A 25,954-nucleotide genomic window follows, 5' to 3' on the forward strand; every position below is an offset into this window, starting at 1 on the left:
CCTGTACCCTGTCCTTGAGCAAGTCCGTTGGCACACACACAAAGCACAGCCTGAAAGATCTCAGAGGACACAAGAATTCTCTTTTAATAGGTGCTAAATCTCGTCAGTTCTCTGCTGCTCCCTTCTTCCTGCCCCAAGTTAAAAATATTGCCCTGTAAGTTTTCCTGATTTAGTGTCTTGGAAGCACATGGTTAAGTTAGTTGCCAAAGGGCAATTAACAAGGGTATTGCCTAATTAAACAGGGGAAAAGAAAAAATCACTGTGGCCTGTGATCCCTGGGGGAAGAGAAAGCAGCAGCATGGATCTGTGTGAAGAGCTGGTGTGCAGTGTTCTTGGAGCGGGGCTCTCCCCAGTGCTGGGCACCACAGCCCTTGTTTTCATCACTGTAGCTGCTTCATGTCACCAGCAGCACCTGGGTCAGCACCACATACATTTTAAGAGTTGATGGTGGAATTGGCAGATGCCCTGGGGTAGGTGCCACGCAGAATACACAAGAGTGGGGTTAATCGGTCCCTTCAAATTCCATTTCATTTCCCTTAAAAACAAACAGGCAAACAAATAAACAAAAAACCCCACAAGAGAACAAAACCCAAAGCCCATACTTTACAAATAGACAGAACCTGAAGTGAAAAGTTAAAGAATTTAAATGTTTTCCCCTTTTCAGAGCCAATTCACTCTTAGAGTGTTCAGGGTTCCCCACCTCCACCCTGCATTTCTTTAGTGTCGGTCCTTTTGGCTTTCATGGAAGCAGCAGAAACAGAGCTGGGTCCCTTGCAATGGGAAATTTATTCCCCCAGGTCGGAGCCACAGGGTTGCAGGAGGTACTGTGGTTCCACCATCCACTTTCGGCCCCAGCTCCCTTGAGAAGCTATTCCAGGAGATCCTGAAAAAGAATCATACAGTCCATATTACTGACAAGCTAAAAGAAGTCCTATTTTGAAAGCCACCATCTAGTTTCTGGCCTTGCTAAATCTTGTCCTCAAATTGCTGCTTTGAGGAGCCAACGTTGTGATGTAGTGGGTAAAGCCACCACCCGCAGTGCTGGCATCCCATGTGGGCTCTGGTTCGAGTCCTGGCTCCTCCTCTTCCAATCCAGCTCTCTGCTATAGCCTGGGAAAGCAGTAGAAGATGGCCCAAGTGCTTGGGCTCCTGCATCTGCGTGAGGGACCTGGAAGAGGCTCCTGGCTCCTGGCTTCGGATTGGCCCAGCTCTGGCTGTTGTGGCCATTTGGGGAGTGAACCAGCGGATGGAAGACCTCTCTGTCTCTCCCTCTCTCTGTAATTCTACCTCTCAAATAAATAAATTAACTTAAAAGAAAAGCTGCTTTGAGCTCAATATCCTGCTCTGTGGGCTGGCACCGTGGCCTAGTGGGTTAAGCCTCCACCTGTGGCACTAGCATCCCATGTGGACACTGGTTTGAGTCCTGGATGCTCCACTTCTGATCAAGCTCCCTGCTGATGGCCTGGGAAAGCAGTAGAAAATGGCCCAAATGCTGGGGTCCCTGCACCCACATGGGAGATCCAGAAGAATCTCCTGGCTCCTGGCTTTGGACAGGCCCAACTCTAGCTGTTGCGGCCATTTGAGGAGTGAACCACTGGGTGGAAGACCTCTGTCTGTCTCTCCCTCTCTCTGTCTATAATTCTGCTTCTCACATAAACAAATTAAAAAAAAAATACCCTCCTTTGCCCCAGCTGCATCTTGACCATGCGTAGGAGATCATTTTTGGGGGGATTACCCTGCAAGGAGAGGTCAGTCTCACCTCATCTGAGTCATCATGATAACCACTTTTATTAGCATGTGAGGCTGTGTCCAAGGCATCCACCCCATCCACACCATTGGCTTCTGCATGCTGCTGTAGCACAGAGTATCGATGTACCAGGAACCTATGAACAGAAACTCCTGTTAATGCGCATAAGCTTAGGAGGGGCACATTTCTCATAGGACTTCGAGTTTTCCCAGGTTTTTGTTTTTGCATTTTAAAAGCAGAGGGAAACAGCTCGCTCCACCCCCTCAATACCCCAGCTGGGAACATGATTGTGGTCTCCTATGTGAGAGGTAAGAATCCAATTACTCAAGCTATCATCATTGCCTCCTAGGGTCCGCACTGGTGGGAAGCTCGAGTCAGGAGCTGGAGCTGGGAATCAAACTCAAGCATTCCTGTGTAGGACATGGGTGCCTTAACTACTGGACTAAATATGCACTTCCTGGATTGTTCCAGTTTTATACACTCAGGAAATGAACAACATAGGAAGGACATATCATAGTTGACATAAGGAAAATAGAAGATATGACGATCTGGGCTTGATTTTTCTGGATGATCACATCAGACACGGAGTTTTGCTGAGAGCTGACTTTCTGGTTTGAACTCAGTACCTCTGACTTCCACATTTCTTACCTTCCTCCACAGACATATTTCTTCACAATGAGCACTCCTGCCACGACTGTGACCAGCATCAATCCCACAATGGCCAGGATAATTGGAACAGAATTTGACTTGGAATTCTTGATAATCAAAACACAAAGACAAAAGCTTGTAGGCATGCATATTCTAGGACTCCATTCGAAGTGGTTGCTCGTTCCCCTCACTTATCTGTGAGTGATCTACACACCCCAAAACCAACCATCTCAATGTAACCAGGAGAACATCACAGCCGGCAGAGGGTAACATGAGATCCACCTGCCTTGAAGCTGCAAACTCAGTGACTTCGATGTCAGTTACACTAGAAGCTTGGCAACTGCTGGATCAAATATGGCAGTTATGAGTGTTCCACACTACCTCTGTCTGCAATCTTGGAGCTTCAGGATGGAGTAGGAAATGGAGACTATGATAATAGTGGGCTGAATGAAGCTAGAACATGGCCATCATCTGGGAAGAAGTTATGTCAGTGCTATAGCAGGCAGGCTATTGTGGGACACTAAGATTTATTTTTTTTGCTTAATTTTTAGTATGCTTTTACAAATAGTCCTTATTGTATCATTGTTTGTGTGTGACCTACCTGCTTCTGGGTGGGAGATAGGAAGTGTGTGTTTTCAATGTATCCAAGAGGAGGCGGAGCTGGATTCTGGGACAAGCTGTGTCCCTGTGGGCGAGAGTCCTGTGCAATCACACACACAAACACTCTGAGAACAGCCACCAGGAGTCCAGGGCAGGGTGCAGAGCAGGAGGAACTGGCCCCTTACAAATACACACACCCATACACTTCTCCCCTTGCCTTTTTAATCCCACCCTTTGTCAGTCCCTCAGCGGTCACTGTCCAGCTCCACCTCTCGTGTCACAGAGTAGGAAGCAGGGCCCACAGACATCACCCTGGTCAGACTACTGGTCTGGCGCTGCTTTGTCAAGAGGTTTCCTCTTTACTGGGTCTCCAAATCCCAGCCAGACAGCTGAGTGCTGCAGATCTGTCACCAGCCCATTATTACCATAGTTGTCTTTCACTGTGAATACAGAGTGACTCAGCACAGGAACTCACTGCCTGTCGCCTGGGGCTCTTCTCTTCCACACGTGCAATACTTTAGGCCACGGCTCTTTGCAGCTCACCTTCTTGAGTCCTTCCCTAACATCTCAGCCTCAGACACTTCCACTCTATGCTTCTACGACTTTTACAACTTTACAGAATACCACGATTTCCCCTGGCAGAAAAGGCTTTTCAGTAGGATGAACTCATTATCGAGTTATGTGACCTAGCCTGCATCCTAACAGTTTCCCACACAAAGGGAAGCCCAGAAGTAGTTTGGCCACTTCGTGTCAGTGACCAAATTCTTGAGGCTATAACTGGTTCTTCTAGGCAGAACACAAAATTTCACTTGAACCTAAGAAAGTAGATCTCTTATAACATACCTGCTTTTCTGGACTCAGGAAGTTGCTTGTGCATTTCTTTTTCAAGTCTTTTACTTCTCGAGCTGGATTCACCCCACCTTGGCATCTGTCTCCTGGAATTTTCCGGTACCTAAAAGGCAAAGAGGATTTGTTAACAGAAGGCAAGGATGTATTCCTGGGCTCTCGCCTATTTCCTACATGCAAGATTTGAAAAGCTGCAGAAAAGCTTCTCTTCCTACGCCATCTCCTAGGCCTGGTGGGGGGAGGCTCAGGGATGTTCTGGGGGATATTTTCTGTGACTCCAGGCCTTGGGCAGACTCAGGCATCTCTATCTCTTGCTGTCAATGACACACCTGCCCCTTCCACCTTGAGAGACTGTGATAAGAACTGTATCCCAAGGAATGCTCACTAATAAGAGTTACAAAAACGGGAGAGGAGGAGAATTTACCAGAGCATGGAGGAAATGAGGCTCCTCTGGCACCGCCCTGTCCCATGTGGTGGCTGTTAAAATGGATTAGCAGAGAGCCTCAGTTCCGCAGTTGCACAAGTGTCAATGGTCCATGTGGCTAGTAGCTACCACTTGGACACAGTAGGTGACAGAACATTTCTTTCTTTCTTTCTTTTTTTTTTTTTTGACAGAGTGGCTAGTGAGAGAGACAGAGAGAAAGGTCTTCCTTTTTTGTCGCTGGTTCACCCTCCAATGGCCGCCGCGGCCGGCGCGCTGCAGCCAGCGCGCTGCGGCCAGCACACCGCGCTGATCCGAAGGCAGGAGCCAGGTGCTTATCCTGGTCTCCCATGCGGTGCAGGGCCCAAGCACTTGGGCCATCCTCCTCTGCACTCCTGGGCCATAGCAGAGAGCTGGCCTGGAAGAGGGGCAACCGGGACAGAATCCGGCTCCCCGACCGGGACTAGAACCCGGTGTGCCGGCGCCACAAGGCGGAGGATTAGCCTGTTGAGCCGTGACGCTGGCCAAGAACATTTCCATCGTTACAGAAAGTTCAATGAGACAAACAGCGCTTTCCAACATCTAAAACACGGCTGGCCCCTGTGTGTGTGTGTGTGTGTGTGTGTGGAGAGAATCAGCTTTCACTCTGTATGAGGACAATTTGTTGCAATGAGGGAGACAAAGCCATCTTACCCGTTTGTTGTCAGGTGCTCTTCTCTTCCATACAGACAAAACTCTAGGTCATGGCCCTTCAGTTCCGGCTGTTCCACACACTTGGAGTCATTTTCTGGACGGAAGTATCCAAAATCACTGCAAGAGTCAGCAAATAAAGGTACCTTTCAAAGTTGCTGGGAGACAAGACTGGGGCAATGGATGGTTAAGATTCCAGCTCAGGAAGACCTGTGGTATCTCTGCAGCAGGTCCCCTTGGGTAAGCAGGAAGGGACAGAGCTTTACTGAGAGGAGAAGAGAGCTTACAGATCAGGCCTGGTAGACTCAGCACCAGCCGGAGCTCCAAGGCTGGGAGCCCTGCGGAGCAGGCATTGGGAGGGGATGGGCAGTAGCCTGCAGTGGAGTAGGGTCTCACAACGAAGAAAAAGCGGAGGCCATAGAAACAGTGACATAAGCAACAGATCTAAACTAGGGACACTTGACAACTCATTTTTTAAAAGATCTATTTATTTATTTGAAAGGCAGAGTGACAGAAACCGCTTCCATCTACTGGTTAACTCCCCAGATGGCCACAAAGGCCCCGGCTGGAGTCAGGAACTCCATCTGGGTCTCCCATGTATGTGGCAGGGACCCAAACACTTGGACCATTTTCCACGTCCACTCCCAGGAGCATTAGCAGGGAGCTTGATCTGAAGTGGATCAGCGGAAATGAAAATCAGCACTCTGATAAGGGATGCCTGTGTTGCAAGTGGCAGCTTAACCAGCTGTGCCATAACACCAGCCCTAGCAATTCCTTTTGATGTGGTGTTAACTAGGCAGCTAGTGAAGTCTAGGCGAGCTGGAATTCTTGCAACCCTGCAACATAACCTTATCTCTGTCAGCTCGATATGCCCACCTTCCCAGGATGCACCTGTCTCATCCAGGGAACAGGACACATGCTAAGACTCCACCCCATCTGTTTATCTAATTACCACCCCCTACCTCATAAAAGAGGCTGAGAATGGGGGAGAGGTCCCTTTCCACCAAGGACTGGTTGGAGGTACCGTTCTCTTTTCTCTCTTCCCTGGCAACCCTCTGGCCCACTCATGACGTGTTTCTCCATGTAGGGCAGCTCACATTCATGGATGAATGTGTTTTCTCTCTCACCTTAAATAAATCCTGTTCTTACTTGTTACGTTACTATGCCTCCACTTAGAATTCTTATCTCGGTGAGGGGCAAGAACCTGGAGTTAAAATTTAGGCACTCAACCCCATATCAATTCCTTTGCCTCCTAATACCATTGTTACATTGCACTTGGCGTCTCTCACTCTCCATCTTTTCCCCTTCTGTCCCTTCTAGCTTCTTAGCTGATCTTTGCCTCCAATGTAAACATCCTCTTCTGCCCTTATTCTGCCCCATCTGCCCATAATACCACACAGCCGCTTTCCTTTCCCTGTTTTCCACACAGAAATTACACCTGGCTGACTTCCCATATGAGCATCCTTGGTCCCACTCTTCTACCCGTCCTGGGCCTGTACTCCCCGAAAAGTCTGAGAGGGCAGGAGCAATTTCTCCCACTCAGTGGAGAGTGGGAATGATTTCTACATGTGTTTCTAATCTAGAAATTACTTCCGTATGCCCCTCCCCCCCACTAGCCAAATTTCTTAAAAGAATATTTTTTGCTTGTTCTATTTTGCTCATTTATTTTTTATTCCATGCATTTAGGCCTCAACACCACCCCCCTACCCCTTAACCTTGATGTCTGAGGCCCCCAGAGCTCACAGCCATCAAACTCAGTAGAGCCCTCCCTGGTCTCCTCCACCTCGACCACCTGTCCTGGGGCATCTGACACACTATTGAGCCCGTGCCCACCTTGTCATTGGTAAAGCCGCACTCACCTGTGTCTGTGGCTGCTGCCTGCTCTTCTTTTCCCTGACCCATAAATACAAATGTCTTTAGGCTGGTGCCGTGGCTCAACAGGCTAAACCTCCACCTTGCGGCGCCGGCACACCGGGTTCTAGTCCCGGTCGGGGCGCCGGATTCTATCCCAGTTGCCCCTCTTCCAGGCCAGCTCTCTGCTATGGCCCGGGAAGGCAGTGGAGGATGGCCCAAGTCCTTGGGCCCTGCACCCGCATGGGAGACCAGGAGAAGCACCTGGCTCCAAGCTTTGGATCAGCGCGATGCACTGGCCACAGCGGCCATTGGAGGGTGAACCAACGGCAAAGGAAGACCTTTCTCTCTGTCTCTCTCTCTCTCACTATCCACTGCCTGTCAAAAAAAAAAAAATACAAATGTCTTTCAGCATTCTAGACTCCATTCTCTGATGTGTTCTCTCCCTTAGTGACCTCAGCTATTTCTGGTTACAACCATAACATTCAGCTTTTACTTCTCTCCTGAACTTGAATCTTACATTTCTAATTATCTGCTGGTTATCAACACTGACATATGCTAACAGAACTGCAAAGGAATGAAATGTTCAAAACACATCAGGTTTTATCCTCTGTGCCAGCCCTTCCTTGTGTATTTAGGACAGTACCTTCTTCCTCACCATCTGAGTGGAAATTCAGCCTAAGCACCCTCCATCTGGGCCCTCCTTACTCTTTTTTTTCCCCCCAAGATTTATTTATTTGAAAGGTGGAGTGACAGAGAAGGAGACACAGAAATAGGTATCTTCCATCTGCTGGTTCATTCCCCAGATGCCTCCAACAGTCAGGTCCAGGCCAGGCCAAGGCCAGAAGCCAGGAACACCATCCTGGACTCCCTCATGTGTGGCAGGGGCCAAGTACCTGGGCCAGCTTCTGCCTTCTCAGGCTCATTTGCAGGGAGCTATATTGGAAATGGAGCAACCAGAACGCAAACTGGCACGCCAATATGGTATGCTGGTGCTGCAGGTACCAGCTTATCCTGCTGTGTGACAACACTGGTCCCCTTCTATCAAAGTAACTGTGACAACCCACCCACCCCCCCAACCTGTCTTCCAGGACACCTGCCCTTCCTTGTTCATGCCATCGAGTGTCTGCTCATGGCAATCTGCTGGCTTCAGTGACCTGCTTTGTTCCTAGGTGTACGAGGTCAAATCCTACCAAATGTCACCTCCTCAGTGAAAGCTTTGTTGACCCATCTCCTTTCTTCTCTAGACAGAATATCCTCCCCCTCCTTTCAATCCCATGGCATCTACCACCTTTTGTTTTGTAACATAATTATGAACATCTCACCAGGAGAGTCTAACAAACTTCCCACTATCACTTTGCATTTCTGTGCGCAGCTGGTACTCAGTGAGTATTTGGGGAGTGCACAGAGGTTGCATGTACTCTGTTTTCTGAAGAGCACTTAGAGAGGGTAGGGAGAACAAAAGATGCAGAAGACACTACCCCTCCAATGGCACGAGGGAGTTCAGGAAAGCATTTTAGGTGTCAATTCCAACTTTCAGATAAAGTGCCCTTCTCATTCTTGAAGAGCCACCCATGGCAGGTCACAGGCCTGGAGCTGAAATACCAGCTGCACACCCTACCCCTACCCCTACCGCTTCTTGTGGGCAAGTTCGTTATAACCTCTTTGTGATTGGGTTAAATATAAGCTGCTAAGGGTGGTGCCAAGTCCTGAGAGTCAGGGCTCAATGAATGTTAGCTGCTCCACTGCTGCTATATTATTATCAACTGTGAGTCTAATATGCTCTCAAGGGGCTTGGGACTTCACGGTGGAAGGAGACTTGTAAACAATCATGGAATGCAGTAAGTAACCCGGTGCAGTAGGGCTGCTGTGGGAGTCTAGATGAGGGAAGACTAGGGGTTTACCGTGGTGATGTCTGAGCTAGGCAGGAAAGCAAAGGCTGCGGAGGAGGCCCCCAGGCGTGGGGTAGTGCGGCAGGGATGTGGGAGACTCTCCATGCAGAGGAGCCATCCCATGCAGTGTGGAGCTCTGAAGGAGCGCCGTGTGTTTGGAGAAGTGCAGAAGCTGAGGTAGCGCACAGCCTTGGGAGCGTCACCGATTCATCGACGACCGCTAGCTGGCCAGAACGCCAGCCGTGAGCCATGCAGGAGGCACATCAGACCAGACCTGCTTCACCCACACACATATTCTGCCACCTGCGTCTGGAGAGAATACAATGAGACAGGATGGGACTGTAGTGGGTAAAGCCGCAGCCTGCGATGCCAGCATTCATATGGGCACTGGTTATGTCCCAGCTGCTCTACTTCCTATCTGCTAATGGCCTGGGAAAAGCAGCAGAAGATGGCCCAAGTGCTGAGTCCCTGCAACCACGTGGGACACCCAGATGAGCTCCTGGCTTCAGCCTGGCTTAGCCCTGATGGTTTTAGCCTGGGGAGTGAACCAGTGGATGGAAGACCTCTCTCTGTGTAATTCTGCCTTTCAAATAAATAAATATATCTTTATAAAAACTGAGGGAGGGCCTGCCTTCCTCGTCCAAGTCCTTTAGGATCCTGTCCGTGTCTTCTGCAGGTAACAAGTTCTAAAGGATTATTACATGGAATGTGAAGCAGTTCCTCTTATTTGCCCTAACATTACCTCATTTAAGCCACACAGGAGCTCCTTTGCCTTTATATAATTGACTAACTCTCTGCCAGCCAAGTAACTAATCCTTAAGGCTGATGATCCTGAACTCCAGGTCACCCATCTTGACAGCCCTTAAACCTTGATGGGACACAGAGACCAAGACTATGGATGCCACCTCTAGTCTCAAGACCAGACCACCATCTCTGTCTTCAGTCTTGCAGAGGGTCCAGACCCCAGTGTCCTGCCTGCTGAAATCAAGCTGCCAGGCTATTCCCTACAGTCCAGTGTCCTCTCTCCTGTACCGCTTTCCTTGGCGCTTGTTCTGCTGTTTTCTAGAGATGTTTTATTTTACTGGCTTCCTTCTTATACCTCTTGTCTCTTCCCACAGTTGCCAAGTCAGGATTTCTGTGGTTTATTGCTGGTTCTGCCTAGTAATTACCTCTGCAATATGATTATCTGTCCAATAATTAACAACTTTGGTTCCCTGTCTCTGTGCCTCAATTTTCTTGATAAGCAGCAGCTTTCCACTCTTGGGGAATGGATTTCAATATTTTTTAGCCCTACGACAACTCTTTCATCCTCCAGCATAGGAAAGGCGCTGACAAGAGAGTCTGGGGAATGCAAATACCAGAGGAAGTCCTCCAGGGAACAGGGACAGATGGACGGCTGCTTGGCGACAACATAGTCTCGACCGTTCTGACAGACGGAAGATTTGCGTAGCCGAAGGTACTGTTCCTTATAGCCCAAAATGCAGCCGTCTTCATGGTCTCCGGGGTCTGTGGAGTGCGCCAGCCAGACGGTGTAGTCTTTCTCTTCACCTAAAGGACAGACAGACTGCTCAGGAAATCATGCGCACAGAACCCACCCACGGAGGCAGCTGCCAGGCTACAGAAAGACAAGGACAGGGAGACAGGGAATGGTTGACTCAGCTTCTTGCTTCATTTTGGAAGTGCAGACAAAAAGTCTAGAGTCAACTAGCAGTGGCCATCTCCTCACGCCAAGAGGGGGCTCTCTCCCCTCCCCAGTAGTTGGAGGATTCGCAGAGACCTTGTTTGTTCTGGGAGGGAGGCTGGAAAGAGGCCCTCCAGAGCTCGTTCCAGGCTGAGGTGTGGCTGATGCATGCCTGGAGCACCTCTGTCCCTGGCCAGCAACCACGTGCTTTCCCATCAGCCTCAGGGGCTCTTTGCTTAGGACAGGAGACTAATTAACAGAGCACAGTTTCAATTTCACGTGTGTGAGTTTGCTTCAAACACAGGGAAAACGGCCTCTTTCTAGACTTCTAACTCTTCGCAACTGGCTCCCAAATGCAGACTGCTGGTGGCAACAGTTTCTGGCTTAGTATACTGTCTCTTCTGTGCCTGGAAAAATGACTCAAAGGCTATGCCCTAAAGACTGTGGATTAGGTTTTCCTCCTTTGGGATATGAAGACCAGCACAGAGCCTGTTTGAAGGGCAGGTATTTAACAAATCTTTTAATGATATTAAACTTTAGGGATATCTATTGAACTGCCCTCCGAGGGGAAGACTCATAAGCCAGTTCTTTTATAGCCTAATTAGTGAATTTAGAGATAGTGACCCTCAGGTATTAAATCATAATTAAACAGGATCCAAACCAAGAGCTGTGTTTCTCAGGAGTCACTAAATTAACACTTTGAGGAAATGGACCCATAACAGTCTTCAGCAAAGATGTCCTGACGTTGAGTCTTTGTATTAAGCCGACACGATCACTTTTTCTCCAGGTTTTCCTGTTTCTCTAATTGTCAGCACTGCTGGTACTTGAGTATAGGTTTGCTTCAGGCACTGGGAATACCGTGCTGTGAACACTGAAGTCCTTTGCACATCTCGTTTGAAGTCACAGAGCTCTGACGGGGGCTTCCTGTCGGCCCAGTGGCCACTCTGCAGCCTCACCTGCAACTGAGGTTCTGACCAAAACTGCATGAGAACGTCCTCATTTCAGCACTTTGAGATGACACAATTAGATGCTCTTTCGCAATAGTTTCCTCTAAAATTTCCTCCTCATAGTCCCACTACATTTCCCTAATCAGCGGTGAAAAACCCTGAAATGTTATGAAATCATTTTAGACAAACACTCAGATACTATTCCTACAAGCAGGACAAAAGCCACATAAAAGTTACAGAGAGTGCTCTAACAGTGCAAAAGCCCTACTGTGATAGGGGGTAGCACTAGACCCATGTGGCTGGTCTGGTGTAAGGTTTGCTGTGTTAAATATATACCAGATTTTGAACACGTAGAAGAAAAAAAAATGAAAAAAATCTCACTAATCATTTTTTTTTTTTTGAGAGAGAGAGAGAGAGAGTTATATACAGTGAGAGAGAGAGACAGAGAGAAAGGTCTTCCTTCCGTTGGTTCACCCCCTAAATGGCCGCTACAGCTGGCGCACTGCACTGATCTGAAGCCAGGAGCCAGGTGCTTCCTCCTGGTCTTCCATGCGGGTGCAGGGCCCAAGCACTTGGGCCATCCTCCACTGCCCTCCCGGGCCACAGCAGAGAGCTAGACTAGAAGAGGAGCAACCGGGACAGAATCTGGCGCCCCGACTGGGACTAGAACCCCGGAGTGCTGGTGCCTCAGGCAGAGGATTAGCCTAGTGAGCTGTGGCGCCGGCCTCACTAATCATTTTTAATATTGTCTGAATGTTGAAACCATAATATATTATCCTTATTAAGATTTCACCATTCTTTTCACTTTTATAATGTAGCTGACAGAATAATTGAAATTACTTATTGGCCCTCATGTTTCTCTTGGACAGTGCTAGTCCCAAGAAGGAAACTGCTTTTCCAGTCCATTCCACTGCCTCATTATCCTTCAGTCCCTTGTGTATGCATTTGCTTATTCCAGCTAAAAGAAATGAAACTGAATTGATTATTGAGAGAAATAGGCTTACAAGATTCTGTTAGAAAAGGTTGAAAGAGGCACTTACAATTCCTTTCAAGGATATCTTTAAAATTGATGGTGTAGGAGACCCATTGGCGGGTCAGGAAAGACTCTGTGAAACCCCAAATGCTGATGTTCATGGACCTGGCCCCGGGTTCTGAAGCCAGGCCGGTGAAATAGATGGGCTCCTTGGTGAATGTGTAGGTTTGCCAGCACTGACCTTCATCTGTAGAGAACCTAAAAGCACAATCAGAGAAAGACCATGGCAGACGATCACTGTGTACAGGGAATGACAGGAAACCGCTCTGGCTATTGGATCCCAAACTAGAGACAAACCCTTTTTGAGGTGAGGGCTTGCAATTATTTTAATTTTTAGTGCCACAGTTAACAGGGCAGGGAAAAGGGATTCAAACAGAGTACAGAAGTAAATACTTTTATAAAAGTCATTTCAAAGGAAGAGGAAAGGGTAGTGACCCAGGTAAGAATGGCTTCTAAAGTAGTAAACTCAAGTTATTTTATAAGAACTTGAAGTCATTTCTAAGCCAGAGTTGATACGCTTGATACTTGCGTAATATTTGGGGGTTGAGAAAGAATGTTTTTAAACAGTGACAAAATGTGTAAGCTAAAGGGAGTCAGAGGAAAAAGCAAAGCTTTTAATCTGAGTTGCTCTAAATGTAATCCCTTCTAGAACCTCCCCTACAGTAATGGAAAATGCAAAAATGCGAATCAGGTCTGTGACTCCCCTACCCTGCCTCCCCATGTCAACTGAAGAACATTCCCACAATTGCCCTCTATTCAGAGTGTGTGTGGAGCTGAGCTCATGCATACTTAATCACATTGATAGGGTGGCTGCTGTGCTCAATGGCCACAATGATGCCTCCAGAGTCCAGGATGGTGTAGTAGTGGGGTCCTTCCAGCATCTTCGCCCAGGAGTAACCCCCATCATCTGAGATGTACACATCTGGGACCATCACTGAGATGGCATCCCCCACGCTACCTGCAACATAAGGCACCGTCTCATCAGCACAAGGACACTGAAAGGAGTCACTGATGAAAGGAGAACTCTGAATAAAATTATTCTGGTTACTTCCTATCAAGCCTCTCAGGGTAGAAAAAGAGGACCCTGAAAACTTGAGAAGGGGAAAAATCATGTTGCCAACTCTGAAGGGGGTCTATGAAAAATCCACAGTGTTGTTCTAACACAAAATTCTACTGAAAGAATGTAAAAACCATACATGGTGGGTCTTCTTAAAGAGTTCAAAGGCTGTGCCTAGTCTGTGTGCCCAGCTACTCCTGTTGAGCAGAAGGGCTCCTTACCATGAGCGATGACTATGCCTACGGCATTAGGCTCCGAGAGTGGGGCCATGGGCACGTTTAGTTTCTGGGAAATGCTGTAGGAAGCATGAATATGAAGGCTGCACTGTGAAAAGAAACCAAAGCTTAGATTAAAACCAAAGGTAAAATTTCTTTACTCATCTCACAGAGCACTCTAAGAAAACTTTAAACTCAACCTAGACCTCAGTGGCATAATCCTTTTTTAATTGTGGTAAAATACACATTTCATAAAATTTACCTTTTTTTTTTTTTTTTAAAGTCCTATTTATTTTATTTGAAGGCAGGGTTAGAGAGAGACAGACAGACAGATGTCTTTCATCTTCTGGTTCACGGCCCAGGTGGCCACAATCCACAATGGTCAGGGCTGGGCCACGTCAAAGCCAGCAGTTTGCAAACTCCATCTGGGTCTCCGTGGGTAGTCGGGGCCCCAAGTCCTTGGGCCATCTTCCGTTGCTTTCCCAGGGGCATTAGCAAGGAGGTGGATTGGAAATGGAGCTGCAGGGACTGCAACTGGCACTCATATGGGATGCTGGCGTCACAGGCAGCAACTTAATCCACTGCACCACAATGCTGGTCCTTTACCATCTTATTTCTAAGTAAACAGTTCAGTAGTGTTAAGTCTATTCACATTGTTTGCAAACAATCTCCAGTGCTTTCTCATCTTGCAACACTGGAACTCTATCACCCATAAAGCAACAACCCCCGACCACTGTTTCTCCCAGCCCCTGGCAACCCCCATTCTACTTTCTGCCTTTAGAAATAGGACCTCATATAAATGAAATCACCCAATATTTGTTTTTTTGTATGTGCGACTGGCTTACTTCACTTAGCATAGTGTCCTCAAGGATCATCCATGTCACAGTATATGTCAGAATTTCTTTCCTTTTTAAGACTGGTTAATATTCATATATATACCACATTTTATTTACTCACTCATCTGTCGGTGGACAACTGTGTTGCTTCTACCTTTTGGTTACTGTGAATAATGTTACTATATGCATGTGTGTGCACTTAGGATGCCCATTTCCTATATCAGAATGTCTGGTTCAAGTCCTAGCTCCTCTACTTCTGATCCAACTTCCAGCTAAGGCATCCTGGGAGGCAGCAGCTCAGGTGCTTGGACCCCTCTGCCGATGTGGGAGTCCTGGATAAAGTTCTGGGTTTCAGGCTTTGGCCTTGTCCAGTCTTGGCTATTGTGGGCATTTGGTAGGGGAGTGAACTGGTGAAAAGATCTGTTTTTCTCTGTCACTCTGCCTTTCAAGTTGATAAGTTGATGAAAATAAACAAATATTAAAAAAAAAAAAGAAAAAAGAAAAAAACCCTCCCAGCAAAGAACAGCTTAGGCCCAGGTAGATTCATTAGTGAATTCTACAAAATATTCTTTTTTAAAAAATAAGGATTTATTTTTATTCATTTGATGGGCAGAATTACAGAGAGAGAGGGAGGGAGAAACAGAGAGAGAAGTCTTCCATCTTCTGGTTCATTCCCCAAATGGCCGCAACAGCCTGGGATGGGTCAGGCTGAAGCCAGAACCCAGGAGCTTCATCTGGGTCTCCCACCTGGGTGCAGGGAACCAAGGACTTTAGCCTTCTTCCTTAGCAGAGAGTTGGAGCAAAAGTGGAGCAGCTGGGATTTGAATCTGTGCCCATATGGGATGCCAGGGTCACAGGTGACAGCTTAATCTGTTACACAATGCCAGCCTCTCTTCTTCTTCTCTTTTTTTCTTTTATTTCATTTCTTTGAAAGGCAGAGTTCCAGAAAGAGATAGAGATACAGATCTTCCATCCACTGGTTCACTCCCCAGATGGCCACAACAGCTGAGACTGGGCCAGGCCGAAGCCAAGAGCCAAGAGCTTCTTCCAGGTCTCCCATGTGGGTACAGGGGCCCAAGCACCTGGGCTACCTTCTGCTGCTCTCCCAAGCACATTGGCAAGGATGTGAATCAGATGTGGAACAGTTGGGAATTGAATCAGTGTCCATATGGGATGCCAACATCACAGGTGGTAGCTTAACCCACTACACCACAATGCCAGCTGCCCAAATACTCTTTGAAGATTTAATATCAATCCTTCTCAAACTCTTCCTAAAAATTAAAGCCACAAACCAACTTAAGTGGGGCCAGCACCATGGCTCACTTGGTTAATCCTCCACCTGAGGTGCCGGCATCCCATATGGGTGCCAAGTTCTAGTCCTGGCTGCTCCTCTTCCAGTCCAGCTCTCTGCTGTGGCCCAAGAGGGCAGTGGAGGATGGCCCAAGTGCTTGGGTCCCTGCACCCACATGGGAGACCAGGAAGAAGCACCTGGCTCCTGGCTTCAGACTGGCGCAGCGCCAGCCGTAGCTGCCATTTGGGGGGTGAACCAATGGAAAGGAAAACCTTTCTCTCTGTCTCTCACACTGTCTGTCAAATAATAAAAAAGTTAGAAAAAAAAAAAACAACATAAGTGATGCTAAGAGAGATAAAATAAATAAATAAATATTGGGGCTGGTGCTGTGGCACAGCAGGTTAATCCTCTGCCTGCGGCGCCAGCATCCCGTATGGATACTGGTTCTAGTCCCAGCTGCTCCTCTTCCAATCCAGCTCTCTGCTATGGTCTGGGAAAGCACTGGAAGATGGCCCAAGTCCTTGGGCCCCTGCACCCGCATGGGAGACCAGGAAGAAGTGCCTGGCTCCTGCCTTCAGATCGGCGCACTTCCAGCCATTGCGGCCGTTTGGAGAGTGAACCAGCAGAGGAAAGACCTTCCTCTCTCTCTCTCCCTCTCACTGTCTGTAACTCTACCTCTCAAATAAAATAAATAAAATCTTTAAAAAAAATAAATAATAAGGGGGCTGGTGTTGTGGCACAGCAGGTTAAGTCACTGCCTGCAGCACCAGTATCCCACATGGGCACTGCTGCAAGTCCTAGCTGCTGCACTTCTGATCCAGCTCCCTGTGAATGTGCCTGGGAACACGGCAGAAGATGGCCCAAGTCTTTGGGACCCTGCACTCTCACCGGAGACCCAGAAGAAGCTCCTGGCTCCTGGCTTCAGACAGGCCCAGTCCCAGCCATTGTGGCCATTTGGGGAGTGAACCTGCAGATGGAAAATCTCTCTGTCTCTCACTCTCTCTCTAACTCTGCCTTTCAAATAAATAAATAAATAAACATAAAAAACCAATTAGGCACAGAAGGAATGTGCTGAAACAGCCACTGCTAATATCAGCGGTCAGACTCAGTGGGGAACAGCTGAAAGCTCTGCCTCTCCGCTCAGGGTGCCCACTCTCATACTTGTATTCATTGCAGTACCAGAAGTCCTAGCCAGAGAAATCAGGTAAGAAAAGCAAAAGGCAACTCAACCAAACCACGCAAGGAGAAATAAGGTTGTGAGACTGAGCCTGTTTGCAGGATGACACGATCTCAGATGCAGAAATCCCTAAAGACTCCACCGTAATACCTGTTAAAGCTCCACCAGAACCTTGAAAAAAAAAAAAAATTTGCATATGCTTAAAAAATAAGTTAAAAAGATTTTTAAAAAGCTCCAATAGAGGAAAACTTGTTAAAACCAAAAAGCAAATTCAGACAAATTGCAGGATAAAAAATTAATATATAAAAATACACTATACACTAAGAACAAACTATCCAAAAGAGAAATCAAGAAAACTCCATTTACAAAGCATCAAAAATTAAAAACTAAAGAAAAAATTACTTAGGAATAAATTTAACTAAGGAGGTGAAAGATTTGTATTCTGAAAACTATGAAACATTTATGAAAGAAACTGAAAGTATAAATAAATGGTAAGGTATCCTGTGTTCATGGATTAGAAGAATTAATAATTAAAAGGCCCATACTACTCAAAATGATCTACAGATTCAGCGCAACCCATATTGAAGCCTCAATGACATTTTTTGAAACAGAAATTTAAAAAATTCTTAAGTTCACATAGAACCACAAAAATGATTCCAAATAACCAAGATAGTCAAAAGCAAAAATGACAAACCTGGAGGTATCATATGACCTTGCCTGGTTTCAAAAATCTATGGTAATCAAAACAGTGTTATACTGGCATAAAGACAGAAACTCAGACCAAGGGAAGAGAATAGAAAACCTAAAAATTCATAAATTTATAGTCTATTGATATTCCACCAAGGTGCCAGGAATGCACACAGGAAAAAGACATCCTCTCTAATAAATGGCATTGGGAAAACTGGATATCCATATGCAGAAGAATGAATGTGGACCTCATTTCATAACAAAAACCAATTTAAAATGGATTAGCGATGTAAATGTAAGTCTTGGAATGTAAAGCTACTCGAAGAAAACACAAATAAAAAGCTTCTTCAGGTAAAAAGCTGCCTCTTCTTTCAATCAAATGTTTATTTATTTATTTGAAAGGCAAATGGAGAGAGAGGGGTGGGGACGGAGAGAGACAGAGAGAGAATATGGATCTACCATATGTTGGTTCACTTCCCAAATGCCTGCAACAGCCAGGGCTGGGCCGGGCTAAAACCCAGAGCCTGGAACTGGGTCTCTAATGTGGGTAGCAGGGATCCAAGTACTTCAGCCATCATCTGTTGCCTTTGGGGTGCACATTAGCAGGAAGTTGGACTGGAAGTGAAGGTAGAACTCAAATCCCAACACTCTGACATAAGATTCAGGTATCGCAAGTGATGGCTTAACTCACTGGGCCATAACACCCGCCTCTAAAAAACTTCTCTTCAGTGGTGGCCTTTTGAATATGACTCCAAAAATACAGGCAACAAAAAGTAAACAAAGACAAAAGGGAAACAATCAAAAGAAAGAAGAAACAAACTACAGAATAGGAGACAATATAGCAAACCATATAACTGATAAGGGATTAATATCCAAACTCAATCACAAGAAAGCAGATAAAACAACTAAAAAATGCGCAAAAGGTCCAAATAACCATTTTTCTAAAGACATACAAATGGCTGATGGATAAATAAAAATACTCAACATTACTAATTATCAGGGAAATACAAATAAAAACCAGAGTGAGATATTGCCTCACACCTATTAGAAAGGCTATGGTCAAAAAGACAAAGATAGCAAGTGGAGGTGAGAATGTGGAGAAGAGGAAACCCTTGTACACTGTTGGTGGGAATGAAAATTGGTGCAGTCATGCTGCAAACAGCATGGAGTTTCCTAGAAAAAAAATAAACATAGAACTACCAGCAACTCCAACTACTGGGGGTACAACCCATCAGAATGTCAAGAAGATACTGCACCCACTAGTCACTCCAGCATTATTCACAACAACCAGGATACAGACTCAGCTCTAAGCCTCAAATGATGGATGAGTGGATAAAGAGAGTGTATGGGGCCAGCGCCGTGGTGTAGCAGGTAAAGCCACTGCCTGCAGTGCTAGCATCTCATATGGGCGCTGGTTCAAGTCCTGGCTGCTTCACTTCAGATCCAGCTCTCTGCGAGGGCCTGGGAAAGCAGTAGATGATGGCCCAAGTCCTTGGGCCCCTGTACCCATGTGGGAGACCTGGAAGAAGCTCCTGGCTCCTGGCTTCAGATTGGTGTAGCCCCAGCCATTGCGGCCCCTTGAGGAGTGAACCAGCGGATGGAAGACCTTACTCTCTCTCTGTACTTCTGCCTTTCAAATATATAAATCTTAAAAAAAAAAAAAAAGAAAAAGGAAAAAGAAAATGTGTGATATACACACAATGGAATATTATTCAGCCCTAAAAAAGGAGACCCTGCCATTTGCAACAACATAGATGAACCCGGAGAACACTATACTAAGTGTGCTAAGTAAGCTGGGCACAGAGGGACAAATATCACAAGAAAAAGCTGAAGGAACAGAAGTATAGGGACTGCCAGAGGCTGGGGGCTGGTGGAACAGGGGGTGGGGGAATGTGTTGACCAAAGGAAACAAAGTGTCAGTTACACAGGACAGATACCTTTCTGGAAAGCAATGCACCCATGGTGACTACAGTGCATGGTGCTGTGTTTATACACTTGAAATGTGCTGAAAGGACCGAGCCATTAATAAAGATAACTGAGGTAGTAGTCACGTTTGTTTTATTTATTTGGGAGGCAGACAGAGCTCTCATCATCTGGTTCACTACCCAAATGCCCACACTGGTCAGAGTCAAAACCAGGGGCTAGAAATGTAATCCAGGTCTCCCACATGGGTGGCAAGCATCCAGTCACTTGAGCCATCACCACTGCATTCCAGAGGAGGAGGCTGGAGTCAGGAGGCTGAGCTGGGAATCCAGGCGCTCTCTGTGGGATGTGGGCATCTTAGCTGCTAGGCTAAATGCCAACTCCTATGGATATGTTAATTACTTTGCAGTCAGCATCACACAATATATACATATATCAAACAATACATTGTACACCATAAATATACACAGTTTTTATATATCAGTTACATCTCAAGCTGAGGGGGGAAAGAAATAGATATGAGAAACTAGTTGGGGTATAAAGCAGAAGGAAAGTGCTTTAAAAGAGGTTCAGGCTGGGTCTCTGGCCTGGTGGTTATGATGCTGCTTGGGACACCTGTGTCCTATGTCAGAGCCTGGGTTTGAGTCCCAGCTCTGCTCCTCATTCTCGTTTCCTGCTGATGCACACCTGGGAGGCAGGAGGTGATGGCTCAGCAGTTGGGTCCCTGCCACCCACTGGGAAGACCTGCTGAGTGCCTGGTTCCTAGCCTGGCCCCAGTGAACCAGCAGATGGGAGCCTTATCTGTCTGTCCCTCAAATAGATAAATGTATTGTATTAAAGAGGTTCAAAATGGCTAAAATGGCTACTATTAGATATGTTTTACTGCAATTTTTTAGAAAGGCAGTTTAATGAAACAAAGAGGACTGATTAGTTCTAACTGGGCAGGCCCTGAGGATGATTAGGATCTCCCCAATCCTTTGTTTATCGGTTTATTGTTTGCTTGTTTAAATATTTGTTTATTTTATTTGAAAGGCATAGTTACAGAGAGAGAAGGAGAGAAACAGAGAGGGAGATCTTCCATTCACTGGTTCACTCCCCAAATGGCCGCGATGGCTGGAGCTGGGCCAGTCTTAAGCCAGGAGCCAGGTACTTCTTTCGGGTCTCCCACGTGGGTGCAGGGGCCCACAGACATGGGCCATCCTCCACTGCTTTTCCAGGTGCATTAGCAGGGAGCTAGATCAGAAGAGGAGGAGCCAGGACTCAACAGGTGCTCATATGGGATGCTGGCACCACGGGCAGTGGCTTTACCTGCTGTACCATAGCGCTGGCCTGTTTCCCCAATCCTGATTTATCGAGCTTGAGGGACACAAGCCCAACTTCCCCAGGAAGTGTGGAAGGATGTAGATGTGGGCAAAGGCAGGGTGTTTAAGGCAGGGGTGTGTCAGTGATAAGACAATGGAAGGCAGGAGCCTGATAGTACAGACCTTTCATTCACCAGCTCAGAGGCACAGCCATCAGTCACAGGCAAAGGGGGGCCGCCAAGGGCATTGGGAAGGGCAAGACAGAGGGTGGCGGTGCAGATGAGGAGTCTGCTCTGTCTGCCCAGGCTTAACGTGAGGACACAGGCCCACGGCAAGGTCAAGGCAGAGGGATGGGAAAGGAATAAGAAGGCAGAGATACACTCAGCAGCATCACGTGTGTGGAGAAGGGACAGAGTGTGGTGGGGCAGCAGAGGTGTACACTTCTGATCACCCCCTCGGGCTCCTGAAACAGAACAGGGAGTCTGAGGGGAGCTCAGGAGCTACCAGCATTGTCACTTTCAGTCACAAAATCCCAGTGTCACCCAAGTGCCTCTCAAATTCTGTAAGAGCCAAATGTAAGCCTGCTTTTCTTTCCCTTTCTCTCTCTTCATTAGGCCTGTCACTTGTGGAATCTGAGGTCTCCTAGGGGTGGCACTCTTGTATTTTTTAAAATATTTATTTATTGATTTGAAAGGCAGAGTATGAGAGAGAGACAGAGAGATCAATCTTCCACCAGCTGGTTCACTCCCCAAATGGCTGCAAAGGCCAGGGCCAGCCCAGGCTGAAGCCAAGAGCCCAGAACTCCATCCAGGTCTACCACAGAGGTGGCAGAGGCCCCAGTACAGGGACCATTTTCTGTTGCTTTCTCAGGCACATTAACAGGGAGCTGGGTGGGGAGCAGAACAGCCAGGAGTTGAACTGTGCTTGGATACGGGATGCTGGTGTCACGGGTAGCACTTAGACTGCTGGGCTGCAGTGTGGTCCCACACCTTTCTAGCTTTAGCTCCCACTCTCCCAGAGGGAGAGTGCCTTCCCCGGCACTACCCAGATATCTCCCAGCCCTGACTAGGTGAGCCCAGAGAGAGGAGTGCCCACTTGTGCCTCACCGGCACGGCTCAGCGCTGCTCACGCAAGGCTGCTCTCTGCTATCTGGTAGGATTTCTAAGTTTTTAGCTGCCATGTTCACCCCTATGAATCAGTAGCCTACCTGTCTGTTCTGTTTCCATTCCATGCTTCAGTAAAAAACAAATTCTTAGCTTTCAGTTTGTCCTTCTTTAAAAGATAAATAATCCCGGGAAATGGCATGGCAGTGCTATGCACTAAACCACCTACACTGCCAGCATCCCATAACGGAGGGCCGGTTGGAGTCCCAGCCATTCCATTTTCCATCCAACTCCCTGCTAATGTGCCTAGGGAGGCAGCAGGAGATGGCCCAAGAACTTAGGCCCCTGCCACGCATGTGAGGGATCCAATGGAGCTCCTGGCTCCTGGTTTTAGCCTGGCCTGGCTCTTGTGGCCACTGGGGAGTAAACAAGTAGATGGAAGATCTTTCTCTTCCTCTCTCTCTGTCACTCTGCCTTTCAAATAAATAGATCTTTTTAAAAAGACAATCCACAGTTTTTTTACCTTTGCTCACAGTTTCTGTTTCCCAAATTTTAAGATAATTTCATTATTCTCAGTTCCAAACTAAAACATCAATAATCAAGTATAAAACATGACCCTAATGCGGTATAAAACTTCGGTATGCAAAAGCCTGACAGCCATCACGGCAGAGCAGAAGAGCGGCTTTGCTCCAAGCACACACGGTAAGTGCAGTAAACAAACCTCATTCTTGTTTTTCGCTGTGGCATCACATTCACTGTTTTCAGGCTTCCTCAGGTGCTTCCACCTGCCTCCTTGGTCAAAAGTGATCATAGTCTGGATGGAATTATCTGGGTGGGGAAAGAACAATATTAAGCCTGATCCACTGGAAGCACCCAATGAAATTCTGTTTATCATTGCATAACTTCCTCCTAATTGAAACCATATATCACCATTATAACCCCAGAGTCCGTAAGATTACAACCCCATAAAAACAGTTCAGTGTTGATGAGTAACTGAGCAGGAGTTTAAACATAGGATTTTTTTTTTTTTGACAGGCAGAGTGGATAGTGAGAGAAAGAGACAGAGAGAAAGGTCTTCTTTTGCCGTTGGTTCACCCTCCAATGGCCGCCGCGGCTGGCGCGCTGTGGCCGGTGCACCGCGCTGTTCCGATGGCAGGAGCCAGGTGCTTCTCCTGGTCTCCCATGGGGTGCAGGGCCCAAGAACTTGGGCCATCCTCCACTGCACCCCCTGGCCACAGCAGAGAGCTGTCCTGGAAGAGGGGCAACCGGGACAGGATCGGTGCCCCGACTGGGACTAGAACCCGGTGTGCCGGCGCCGCAAGGCAGAGGATTAGCCTGTTAAGCCACGGCGCCGGCTAAACCTAGGATTTAAGAAGGCTTCCATCTGAACAGGACCCAGTTGATTCCAGAAATCATCTGAGACTGATTCTGGTTTTTGTTTATTAAAGATTTATTTATTTGGGGCCGGTGCAGTGGCGCAGTAGGTTAATCCTCTGCCTGCGGTGCTGGCATCCCATATGGACACCGGCTCTAGTCCCGGCTGCTCCTCTTCCCATCCAGCTCTCTGCTGTGGCCTGGGAAAGCAGTGGAGGATGGCCCAAGTCGCTGGGCCCTGCACCCACATGGGAGACCTAGAAGAGGCTCCTGGCTCCTGGCTTTGGATTGGCGCAGCTCTGGCCATTGTGGCCATTTGGGGAGTGAACCAATGGAAGGGAGACCTCTCTCTCTGTTTCTTTCACTGTCTGTAACTCTACCTGTCAAATAAGTAAATAAAATCTTTTAAAAAAGATTAATTTATTTATTTGAAAGGAAGAGTTACAGAGAAGGACAGAGAGAGAGAGAGAAATATTTTCCATCTGCTAGTTCACTACCCAAATGTCCAGGAGCCAGGAACTTCTTCTGGGTCTTCCACATGAGTGCAGGGCCCCAAGTACTTGGGCCATCTTCCACTGCTTTCCCAGGCTCATTAGCAGGTAGTTAGATAGGAAGAGAAGCAGCTGGGTCTTGAATCAATACCCATATGGTATGCCAGCATTGCAGGCAGAGGCTTAACCTGCCATCATGCCGGCCCCCGATACTATTTCTTAAACATACATTTTTTCCCCCACTGTACTGGAAATACAGAGAAAGAAAAAGAGCGATCTTCCATTTACTGGTTCACTCCCAAATGTTTGCCCATGACAGCCAGGGCTGCATTAGTCCAATGCTAAGAACCCAGAATCTAATGGATTCTGGTCTCCCACATGGGTGGCAAGTACCCAAATACTTGAGTCATCATCTGTTGACTCCCAGGGTATGCTGGATTGGAAGCGGAGCGAGGACTCAAACTACATACACTGATATGTGTTGTGAGCATCCCAAGTGGCACCTTAACTGCTGAACTAAACACTTGCCCCAAGGTACTGGTACTCTTGAAAAGAGGTACCTTTTAACTCCTTGCCAATATGCACAGGCTGAGGTCCATTTTCCTTCCTTGCCTGCTTCACCATGGTGAAGCATTCTGACCTTTACTCAGACAAGGTCATGATGCCAGACTTGTTTTGAAGACTATCAAGATCTAAATATGTGGAGCCGGCATTATGGTGCAGCGCTTGCAACACCAGCATCCCATATCAGAGTGCCTGTTCAAGTGTAGGCTGCTCCACTTCTGATCCAGCTACCTACTAATGCACTTGGGAAGGCAGTGGATAATGGCCCGAGTACTTAGGGCCTGGCCCAGCTCCAGCTGTTGGGGGAGTGAACCAGAAGATGGAAGATTGATATCTCTCTCTTTCTCTCTCTCTCTCTTACTGTGCCTCTCAAATAAATAAATCTCTTTTTAAAAAAGATTATTTTATTTATTTGAAAGACAGAGTTAGAGAGAGAGAGAAAAAGAGAGAGAGAAAGCCAGCTGCTAGTTCACTCCCAAGATGGCCACAATAGCTGAAACTGAGCTGATCTGAAGCCAGGAGCCAGGAGCTTCTTCTAGGTCTCCCAGGTGGATGCAGGGACCCAAGGGCTTGGGCCATCCTCTGCTGCTTTCCCAGGCACATTAGCAGGGAACTGGATTGGAAATAGAGCAGCCTGGACTTGAACCAGCACCCATATGGGATGCCAGTGATGCAGGCTGGGGCTGTAACACACTGTGCCACAGCGCCGGCCCCAAATAATAAATAAATCTTTAAAAAAGATTTGAATGTGTGTGCATAAGCCCGGGTTAATAATTCCTAATGATTCACTCTCTACTTTCCCCTTTCCTATCCCTCTTAGACCTTTTTTTTAAACATCTCTTTCCCATTTTTATTTTAATGATATAAGTATATGAAATATTCTTCAGTGATAGGAGTATAAAATATTACAGGTTTAAATCCAGAGACAATCCTTTGAGTTTTCCTAGGAAAAATCAAACAAGAAATCAAGTGAAGGAAAACTCAATTATTCAACATTTATTGAGTGCCCTCTATGTGAAAACTGATTGGGAATATATTAGTGAATAAAACAGACAAAATCTACAGGACTTTCTGCGGTCTCCACGCCAGTCACCAGATATACCAAGTACGTTAGCCAGTAGATGGCACGGAGAAACAGTTGTTCAGGTAAAGGTGGGTTGAGAGTGTGTATGTGGGGGCTGGTGTTGTGGCACAGGTTAAGCCGCCACCCGTGATGCTGTCATCCCATATGTAAATCTGCCTTTTAAATAAGTACATAAATCTTTGTGGGGGGAGAGAGAGAATGTGGGAGAAGAAGAGGGCAGGATGGAATGTAAAACAGGAGAGTCATGCTGGTCTCACTCAGCGAGTGGCCTATGAGCAACACTCAAAAGGGGCGTGTCAGTCTCAGGCATCTGGGGAGACAGAAGGCACTGGCAGTGACAGTCTCGGATCCACGGATGCACCTGGTGTGCTTCAGGCCTGGCAGGGGCTCCTGTGACTGGAATGGAGCAAATGAAGGAGAGAAGAGTCAGAGAGGAGCTCAGGCAGGAAAGCAGTGAGCCAGTCTCACTTGGGACCTGGTTAGGCCATTGGGAGG

At 47.1% G+C, this 25,954-nt stretch overlaps 1 protein-coding gene across 3 annotated transcripts in view; it reads right to left on the bottom strand.

The window, feature by feature from the left end:
* Window positions 1-60: 60 nt before the first annotated feature.
* SORT1 (sortilin 1) overlaps window positions 61-25,954 on the bottom strand; it is an 82,697-nt gene continuing 56,803 nt past the window's right edge. For 2 of the 3 annotated variants that reach the window (XM_062191892.1, XM_062191893.1), the window contains 10 exons: window positions 22,668-22,774; window positions 13,635-13,737; window positions 13,146-13,314; window positions 12,364-12,554; window positions 10,054-10,243; window positions 4,956-5,072; window positions 3,839-3,947; window positions 2,396-2,502; window positions 1,760-1,883; window positions 61-883 (listed from right to left, as the gene is read on the bottom strand). In XM_062191892.1, coding sequence (XP_062047876.1) covers window positions 869-883; window positions 1,760-1,883; window positions 2,396-2,502; window positions 3,839-3,947; window positions 4,956-5,072; window positions 10,054-10,243; window positions 12,364-12,554; window positions 13,146-13,314; window positions 13,635-13,737; window positions 22,668-22,774 — 1,232 coding nt within the window. In that variant the 3' untranslated portion in view covers window positions 61-868. Of the gene's footprint in view, window positions 884-1,759; window positions 1,884-2,395; window positions 2,503-2,996; window positions 3,096-3,838; window positions 3,948-4,955; window positions 5,073-10,053; window positions 10,244-12,363; window positions 12,555-13,145; window positions 13,315-13,634; window positions 13,738-22,667; window positions 22,775-25,954 lie in introns of all 3 variants that reach the window. The other variant, XM_062191891.1, reaches the window with a different exon arrangement.

This window comes from Lepus europaeus, chromosome 5, assembly GCF_033115175.1.
Source record: "Lepus europaeus isolate LE1 chromosome 5, mLepTim1.pri, whole genome shotgun sequence".
Taxonomy (NCBI): domain Eukaryota; kingdom Metazoa; phylum Chordata; class Mammalia; order Lagomorpha; family Leporidae; genus Lepus; species Lepus europaeus.